This window comes from Urocampus carinirostris, chromosome 9 (assembly GCF_059441175.1).
Source record: "Urocampus carinirostris isolate Australia breed hairy pipefish chromosome 9, RoL_Ucar_1.0, whole genome shotgun sequence".
NCBI classification, from domain to species: Eukaryota; Metazoa; Chordata; class Actinopteri; order Syngnathiformes; family Syngnathidae; genus Urocampus; species Urocampus carinirostris.
The window spans coordinates 36,282,200-36,291,924 of record NC_142357.1 but is presented as its reverse complement, the minus strand read 5'-3'; the positions used below and the strand labels follow the sequence as shown (position 1 = coordinate 36,291,924).

At 41.3% G+C, this 9,725-nt stretch overlaps 1 protein-coding gene across 4 annotated transcripts; it reads left to right on the top strand.

Moving 5' to 3' along the window:
• Positions 1-2,629: 2,629 nt before the first annotated feature.
• nkrf (NFKB repressing factor) lies at positions 2,630-9,401 on the top strand. 4 transcript variants are annotated; one of them, XM_088343600.1, is made up of 3 exons: positions 2,630-2,725; positions 5,761-5,884; positions 6,899-9,401. In XM_088343600.1, exons 1-3 carry the CDS (start codon positions 2,681-2,683, stop codon positions 9,037-9,039), a joined length of 2,310 nt encoding a protein of 769 aa, XP_088199726.1. In that variant the 5' UTR covers positions 2,630-2,680; the 3' UTR covers positions 9,040-9,401. The 4 variants fall into 4 exon arrangements, with proteins under 4 accessions (XP_088199726.1, XP_088199724.1, XP_088199727.1 ...); XM_088343598.1 differs by having other exon boundaries at positions 2,638-2,725; positions 5,758-5,884; XM_088343601.1 differs by lacking the exon at positions 2,630-2,725 and adding an exon at positions 2,732-2,995.
• The last annotated feature ends 324 nt before the right edge of the window (positions 9,402-9,725 follow it).

Genomic DNA, 9,725 nt, shown 5'->3' with positions numbered 1-9,725 from the left:
AAATGTGGGGGTGGGGTTTAATGTAATCTTTTACTCCCCTGGGTGGAGTTAAGGAGCCTCACGACATGAGGAAGAAATAATCTCAGTCTGTCCGTTGAATGTGAGGGGGTATAGTAGTGTGTATGAGAGTATAGTTGTCAATTCATGTTTATACAGCCCTTTATCACAAGGAGTCTCAAAGGGCTGCGTGTACGAGAGTATAGTAGTAAATATGAGAGTGTGTAGTAGTGTTTATGCACGGGTATGACTATGTCTGTATGCAAGTTCAGTTGTTCATAAGTGAGAGTGTGTCATTTTATGTTAGAGCAAGTTTTATTTACTTCTCAATTGGCCCCTCATTGTTATATAGTTCACAACATTATATATAGACGGAATACTTTATTTTAAATAAAGCCATTTTGGCCCCTCGTTCATCACACAGTGATTGACGCAGACATTTTTCTTGTACCTGTCCATTTAAAAAGTTCATAAAAATGACGCCAATGATGGCCCCAGTCCTCATCCAGTTTTCATGTGAAACGTTACTGCCACGTACTGTTGCATCAAGAGGACAGTTTTATCAGACTAGTAGCTCAAGAGGTAGAGCGCTCGTCTCGGGATCAAGACGTCGTAGGTTTGATTCTCAACTCCACCGTGGCAAATGTCGAAGTGTCCTTGGGCAAGACACTGAATCCCTAAAGCCCCCGATAACAGGTAGTTGCCTTGAATGGCTGACGTTGCTATCGGTTAGTTAGTGTGTAAAAGGGAAAAGTGTGAAGCATATTGTAAAGCGCTCTTCATTGACTTGAAAGACGCTATATAAATGCAGACCATTCCATTCCATTTTAGAAACTTACGCCCATCCTGTTGCCTGGGTTTTATTATTTTTTTTGTGCATTTTAATAGGATACAAAAGAACTAACAAAGTCGAACTTTTATTTACAATCGCTGTCCCTCCATTGAACGTGTCCCATTTGATTCAATTGTATTTTAATTATAAAACATCAAAATGTATGTTTTAGAGAAAAAAGTAACAAATTAATTATGAACGGTTACATTATAATTAATAAATACTGTACAATTATTTGTGTTGTCAATAACATAGAAATGTTGAAGAAATATAGGTCGAGAATTCGTCTCGTACGCGTTCACAGAGAATGCAGGAATCAGACGACGTCAGAGGGAGTTCTTGTTTTATTGGTACATCTTCAGCGTCACAAGAAAATTCAGAAAGTCTCAGACATGCGTGAGTTTTTATAGCTTTCATAGCTCACCCTGGTTCAGCCCCGTGAGAGGGCTTGCGTTACTTCTTCGGAAATGTTTTTCCCTCCGTTTTCTCAGAAAGTATTGGCAGGTCAAACGCTTTCCTTAAGGAGGATTGTTTGTACTAATTCGTCTGCCAAGACTTTCCCGAAAGTCTGATGTCAGCACGTTTTTATTCCACAACAATACCTGCCGCAAAGCATCATGCGCCAAGTGTAGCGTGTGTTTTTGTGTGGGTAATGGATTACTCTTGTTCATGAAAAAATACTCAGAAACACTCACGCATACCTGTCAAGCTCCTGGGCGCCATGCCCTTACAAACTGTCGTATTTTCCCTTACAAAATACAAAATAATCTTACACCATATTTTTTTTTTCAAATGTGTTTATTAATGTGATTTAACATGTTATATTGTACATGTGTTCCGTTGTATCATATATATATTGTTAATTAACATTTTGTCGTGAGATCCTGAGTTGCTCGACATGAATGGTGTTTATAATCAAAACATGTTCAAAAATTAAGTAGCTTGGATGTTCACTGTAGAAGGAAAAAATACGATACATGCAAATATAATTAGTTAGAATAAAACATTTTCTTATTCAAATTACGAATTCATTTTCTGCATTAAATTCATGTTGGTAATATACTGATTAAAGGGATAACCACAAAACTGTCTTTTTTTCATTTTCTCATTTCATACTTCCCTTTTTTCTTAACCTCTTTATACAACATAATAAGTTGTAACATGATGCACCAAAGCAAGTGAGCCGATTGAGAGCTGGCTCTCTGATGAGTTGAGCCGAAAAAGCCGGTTCTCCCAAAAGAGACGGACTTCCTTTCACTACATCAAATCGCTCGCTTCGTTTGCAACAAAAAAAACGATACCGAGATAGAGGCTTCCGCGGCGAACTCATTTGACTCGATTGATTTGCCGTTTCGTGATAGTCGTGTATACCGGATGGTACCCATAATTGACAAATTCGCGTTTTTCCGTACAGATTTTCTCGTACGTCGTACACCTCTTAAAATGCATACTAAACGTACTTTGTACGGCAAAAGCGTACAGGTGGACAGGTATGCTCACGGTCTCTTTGGAGAGTGACAACCGTCAGCACCTATCCCTCCATTGTGTGCACCGCTTATCCTCAGTAGGGTCGCGGGGGTGCTGGAGCCCATCCCAGCTATCTTCGGGCAGTGGGCAGGGGACACCCTGAACTGGTTGCCAGCCAGTCGCAGGGCACACAGGGACAGACAATTCGCTCATTCACACTTACGGACAATTTCGACCGGCCAACATGCATGTTTTGGGGAATGTGGAGGAAACCCATGAAAGCCCGGGGAGAACATGTAAACTCCGTTTAATGAAAAACACCTAACTCTATAACTCACCTCTCACGCTTCCCTACACTCTCGCACCAACTCTCGCGAGATTCGTATGTCATTCTGCGCCTACCCAAGCACCACTGACGCCATGAATCATGTAAGCTAGCGCGAGCAGAAAATGGATGCTTCTTGTCTGAGTGAAATAGTGTGCGTACTGAGATGGAGTTGACCTAAACCTCTCTGACCTGAAATATCCTCGGTTTATAACAACACGATATGAAACGCCATTGCTTTACTTTTAGCTACAGAGCTAGCTAGCCGCTCTTGCTTACTTGAGTTAGCAAGACGCTAACGACGGCTAATATTTTCATGATTTGATTTGTCAAAATAACGCAAATAAGTCGATCCATTATACCTGAAGACAAAGGTAAGAGGACTATAAATGTCATTATTTTCACAAAGCCGTTACATTAAACAACTAGCTGCGTTGTGGTGGTGATAAAGGGCCTACGTTCTACAGTCATTTAAATACATTAATTTTAATTGAATCATACTTTTCTAGTTAGTGTCGAAATATTCATACTTAACCTGCAGGCAATTCCTTAATCCTCGTGTCTCTTCTCTATTGCAAACATTTTATTTTATTGTGGTTTATCTCGAACAATCAAATTTAAAAATCCGCATTAAAAGTTTACAGTACCTTAATGTAAAATTGGATGTCAGATGACGTCGTTGTTTAATCGCTAATAGATGCATTCCGTGTGCAATCACTTTCAATTTGCATAATCTTCCTAATAGTAATAGTTGCATGTATAGTTCTGCGCCATTCTTGTAAAATAACCACATGGAAAACGGTAAGAATTTTGTTTTTTCATTTAGAATCATTAACGTGAAACCATTTTGTTGCTACTGCTTCAATAAGTTTACTGGATAGGGTTCTTGACTTCTAAATCAGTGGTCACCATTTTTTTATGAAGGGAAAATGCTTTTTTTTCCTGATTAGCTGAAATGGCCACCAGTTTGATATATATTTATATAATAACCCATATTACTGTGTTACACTGTGTTGTTACTAGAATATTATGTTATTACATTGTTTGAAACTCGTGACTAAAAGTTATTGGGAGACCAGGGCAGACAACTCTGAAAAATTGCCTGCCCAGCCATAGATAGATAGATAGATAGATACTTTATTCATCCCCGAAGGGAAATTCACATTTCCAGCAGCATCCCTGAGCTGAGAACAATACAATAATAAAGCAAAAAGAATACAATATACAAATACCCAGTGTGACGTGCAAATGCCCACTGTAGCGTGTTATATAGAAAATCTAAATAGTGCTACACAGAATACATATTGCAATAAAATTCGGTAATATGCAATGTGGGGTGTGTGGTTTAATGTGGGCTTTTACTCTGCCGGGTAGAGTTAAAGAGCCTCATGGCATGAGGAAGAAAAGATCTCTTCAGTCTGTCCGTAGTACAAGACAGTGGCAGCAGTCTGTCGCTGAAACTGCTCTTCTGTCTGGGGATAATGCTGTGTAGTGGATGCGATGGATTGCCTGCCTTATTTTTCCCAACTTGAAATGCAATAAGACGACTAATCGCAAAAAAAAAAAAATCATTGTTGCAAAGTATTAAGGCTTGATAATCAGAATATATAACAGAACAACACTTTAAAATTAAGTTTCTTATAAATCTACATTCATTGCATGTATATGACATCGCTGTTTTCCATCTGCCATCAGTATGTACCTGTATTTACTCATCGTCATTCGTGCAATGTTTGCGTTGCGTCGTCTGCTACAAACCACGTGAACTCCTCATTCCACGATGCTTTTAATGTACGTTTACGTTATGTAGCGTCATTAATTTTGTTAGCTTCTTTTGAATATTTTTCCTGGGGCTGAGGTTTTGGCTTGATTCCTAACCACTTATCCATTTTTCTTGTGTTCTCTGTGGATCTACTTTGGAAAATGACGACCTTATAACACTCGGGAAAGTCCGGAAGCACGAAGTTATTCGATGCAGGCTTCTGATTGGCTGCCGTGTATGCAAATTGCATACTGAACCGAAATTTCCAAACCGAACGAAGATTTCGAGATCAGAATGAAGCAAACGTTTGATTTTAAAAATATAAAAAATAAAAACAAAATATATTTTTTTAATTTATTTATTTTTTATTGAAAAAGTTGTCGGCCGCCCGGGCAGAGACGTTGTGTAATTTGAACGCCCGACATAAAAGATGCACGCCCTGGGCGTCCGGGCGGACGTTATTTCAGACACTGGTTATTACCAGGTTGTAATTATTAGAAGTTCAGTTAAAATGGGCTCAGTTAACCACTAAAACATGTCTTGTTTTAGGGCATGGAGTGACTTACACATGCAAATTATAGGTTTTGAAAAGCAACGTGGAAGAAGTGACCATGTATTTAAAGACATGGATTTCATCATTGATTTCTCATGACAGTTAGAAATCAAATTTCCTAAAAAAAAAACACATGGACCTATCTTTGGCGAGCTACTATCCGAACCAGCCCAGGCTTACCTGGTGCTTGTGGGCACCTCGTTGGTGACCCCTGTTCTAAATGTTTTAAATATTGTTGGCAAGGAAAAGCTTCTCATTGCTGTATATACTACGTTGCACACCATTTATATTACCTTTATTCATTCTGAATAAAGGTAATATAAATGATTGTCAATACAGGGAACCCTCGTTTTTCGCAGTCTCTTCATTCCAAAAATCACCTGTGATGGGCAAAATCTGTGTAGCTCAAACCTTAGTTTATTATTTTTTTAATTGTTATACAAGCAATACTCTACTGTACATTGAAAGCTAAGAACTAAAACTCTTTACAGGCCTAAGCATTTGTCGAGTAAAAAAGGAATGTATACTGCACCTGTAAACACTTATTTTTTTACCAATACCTTCTCTCTTAAGGGACTGTTTAGACAATCAGAATGCAGAATGCCATGCATCATGAAATTATGTAAAGTATTGAAACCATGACATGTTAAAAGCATTATAGTGGGAGATTACTATACCGTCTAAGCAGTTGGATAGTGTATAGCACAAATGGTTTTGTTTGCTTTTTCATTAAGTTTGTTCAAATCTGAGGATCACCTCCTGCATGGAAGCTTTCTGTGAGATGTTCATTATTATGTTTTTACCATCTTGGTTGTGCTTAGCAGGTATGGCCTGGCTTTGACCAGAGGTTCTTGGTGATGGCACAGAACGGCGTGCACGGCGGAATGTGGTCCAATGACCCATGCCATGGCTCCGAAGCCAGAAAAAGACATTTTTCTTGTGATGGCGGTGAGTGTCATTTGATGGAATTGAAATATGGTTTCAAAGAGAAGTGTTTACGGAATGGTGACTAGAGTAGCTTTAGTGGCAGATGAGTATCCATGATTGGTATAGTGGCTTTTTTCCAATAAGGAACTAGATAGGAACTCGGTGCCAAAGACACAATGTCACGTCATTCATGTTTTTTTGGTAGTATTTCTGACCTCATTTGTTTTTTCTGGGTAAAATCAATTTTTTTGTGTAAAAGTAACTATAACCTGTATTTTGTGACTCTTAGATAATCCATAGAGAATCTCTAAAGTGGTTGTCGGTGAATGCATTAAGAATGAACTAATAGTCACTATTAAATAGTGTCACACATTTTATGCAATTTTACAGTAAAACCCTTTGTCCTTAAAAAAATACCATGGATGTACTTGTCGATTTGGTATTTATCATTGATATATATATATATATATATATATATATAAGTAATCCCCGCGACCCTACTGAGGATAAGCGGTGCAGATAATGAGATGAGATTTATAAGTAATTGCATTTTCAATGATTTTTAAAATATGTGTTTTCAAACATCAATAAATTGCTTGTACACAACCTAGTCTTTACAGTTCTTTAATAAATATTTATTGTGTGAATTACTTGGATTTGCCAATTTAATCTTGACTGCAGAGAACTTTTTGTCATTTCAAATGCTAAACAGAACCGTGCAGAAAAGTACTGGAAAAGAAGCATTATCAAAGATATTTTGTGATAATTATTGAAATACGTTGGGTAAATTATTGCTGAGAAAATAATAAAGAATGACAAATGGATTATACAACCAGTTCTCATTCAAAAGAAAAGGCCACATACTGACTAAAATTTTCTGAAGCATAAAGAATTTGATAAAAAGAGATGTGTGTATTTATAGTGCTTTACCAATAGCGTGCCACCTCCACTGATCTAATTACTTCATATATTCTATTTGAAAAAATAGTTCAATGGATGAACTCTCACTATATTTTCTGTCCTATAAATTTGCAGAAGGAGAACCCAAGAGGAAGATGCACATGTCAAGGTTTGGTTCGCGACCTCGATTTGAGCCCGTTCAGTTTGTTAGTGTTGGCAGCTCTTTGCCCGGCCCAGCAGAAAACGGTGCAAATGGGAAGGAGAACGACAAACACCCCAGGAGAAATGATTGGCATGCTGGTCAAAACAGTGAACAATACCATCCTTTTTACAACAGCGCACCAAGCTGCTCCTCTCCCAGGCTTTCTTTCGATTCCTTAGCTTCCGAGAGAGTTCAGCACCGAGACAGAAACAGCGTTCCCTCTGGAGGTCCGGTCGGCTTAGGGTATTCAAGCCGAGGGCCCTCATCAAACTTTATGGCCAAAATGCAACAGGACTATACAAACAAGTATGAGGCCCACAGCTCCCGCAACACTGATTACTACTCGCAGCCGTACATGCACAACGGACACGGAAGAGAAAGTAGATCTGGGGGATGGGGAAGCGGACACCGGGGTTTGGGCTACGGCCACCAGGATCAACCTCACAACCGAGGGTATAGCGGCCCCGCCGCTCCTCAAGAGGGCACTTCGTCACAGCCGATACCGGTCAGGCACAGTATCCTGATGGAGAAGCAGAGGTTCATCACCATTCTGGCGTCGGCAATGACAGCCTCCCTTTTGGACCCTCATTACGTTACCGGGACTGATATGCTCAACTATAGCTACATGTTGAGTCGCTGCATCCAAGCCTGCAAGACCAATCCTCAGTACGTATACGTTGAACTCAAGGATATCCCTCATGGTGACCTACCCAGGAACCGCAAAGTGCCAGTGGACGGCTACGCCTGCGAGCTGAGGTGTCAGGGAATCTACCTGGCCACGGGATACTCCGGCAGTAAAAACGGAGCTAGGGACCGCGCTACTGAGCACACCGTCAAGCTTTTCATGAAGCCCGTCGAGGTGCGCGTGGTGCCGCGCAAATACAAGCACGTGATGTTTAATGATATCGTGATCTGCCAGATGAACTGCCCCCTCCCTGTCTTGACGCCTGCTCTTTTTAACCCAGACAACATCAACCATCCCGGCTTTAAGGGCTACGATTTCAACAAGGGCAAGCACTGGACAGAGTTTGTGGTCATTGACAAGGGCAAAGACCCCATCTGCATTCTCAATAATTCTGCCGCTTTCAACCACATGAAATTGGAGTTTATTTTAAATTTGCGGCGCGAAGGCCATTGGTTGTGCAAAGTCTACGTGCAGGGCGAGTTGGTGGCACAGGCCGACGGCCACAAAAAGAGCGCCAAGCACACAGCCGCAGAAGTTGCCCTAGCCAGATTGCGCTTGAACCAGGCAGGGAGACAGCACGATCGGGAAAATGATCAGTCCTCTCAGTTAAACATGAAAAAGAGAAGTCTGAGTGATCTGGTGGTTATGGAGAATACAGACAATGCCGTGTGCATCATCAACAACACTGCTCAGTTCAACAAGGTGACTGCCGATTACAAGTTCACTTGCTTGCCCGATCACCGCTGGAAGTGTGAAGTGTACCTAGAAGGCCAGTTCGTGGCAGCGGGAGTGGGGACCAGGAAGGAGGTGAAGCTCATTGCAGCACAGGAGGCTTTGGACACATTGAGACGGACACAGGCCGTGATCAAGTCCAACTTTAGGAAGGAGGGCCACAACGAAACCATCTCCCGCTTGCAGATCCAGGGCCGTTCGGGGGATGATACGGGGCAAAAGATAAAGGAGGACAACATCGGGAACCAGCTCCTGCGCAAGATGGGTTGGAAGGGTGGGGGACTGGGCCGAGACAATGAGGGCATCGCCGAACCAATTCAAGTCAAGGAGCGGTTTTCTAGAGAGGGCTTGGGTCTGTCTTCCGACAAGCCCGGCGGCCAGCTCAGAAAACGGGACATCGAGGACACCATCCGCAATTACGCCAACTCGGACCGGCAGGACGACTTGCGCTTCTCCGCCGACCTGACCCACGACGAGCGCAAGACGATCCACCAAGTGGCGAATAGGTACGGCCTGAAGAGCAAGTCGTACGGGCGATGCAGTCAGCGGTTTCTTGTGGTCAGTCGCAAGGTGGACAGCAATCAGCTCATCGAGCAGCTCCTGGAGGAGGGAAAGGTGGGCAACTATGAGCTGATCAAGCCTCAGGGCTTGACATAACTTTATCTGCCAGCTTGGACTTGGAGACACATCAATAGGTGTTGACACCCTGAACCGTGTGCAGTTTTACAGATTCACTTTCAACATTGGATATCCCATGTACAGCCTAGAGGGTTCCCGCATTCCTTGACTTTTGTATGTGCGTTACATTTTCTTTTGTGTTTTGATAACAGTCATCATTCGTCTCATAGTCGAATTGCGTCATCAGTGTAACAATTGGACTATGAAACCATAGCGAACATTCAATTTTGGGAGCACTTTTCTTCAAGAACTTTGCAACGATGAACTGTTTCCAGAAATGTTGGTGAATAATATCAGACTTCGATACATGCAGTTCTTTTAACATTAAAAAGCAGAATTTACATGTTGTATATTTATACGTGCGAACACAATCGTGTGTGTGTGTGTGTGTGTGTGTGTGTGTGTGTGTGTGTGTGTGTGTGTGTGTGTGTGTGTGTGTGTGTGTGTGTGTGTGTGTGTGTGTGTGTGTGTGTGTGTGTGTGTGTGTGTGTGTGTGTGTGTGTGTGTGTGTGTGTGTGTGTGTGAGAGACCTTTTGCTGTATTCGGACTTGGGACACAATCATGAAGTAGAACACACTATATTGGACATTTTAAACGTTTTCAACAAATAAAAAACAAGAAAGTAGGTCTGCAAAATGATTCAGCCCCATTGAGTTAATACTTTG

Excerpts from the sequence above, each read along its gene's own strand:
- nkrf (XM_088343598.1), top strand. The coding sequence starts at position 2,681 with ATGTCATTCTGCGCCTACCCAAGCACCACTGACGCCATGAATCAT. Across the intron at positions 2,726-5,757 it reads CCACTGACGCCATGAATCAT|CAGGTATGGCCTGGCTTTGA; the intron begins GTAAGCTAGCGC and ends GGTTGTGCTTAG. Across the intron at positions 5,885-6,898 it reads ACATTTTTCTTGTGATGGCG|AAGGAGAACCCAAGAGGAAG; the intron begins GTGAGTGTCATT and ends ATAAATTTGCAG.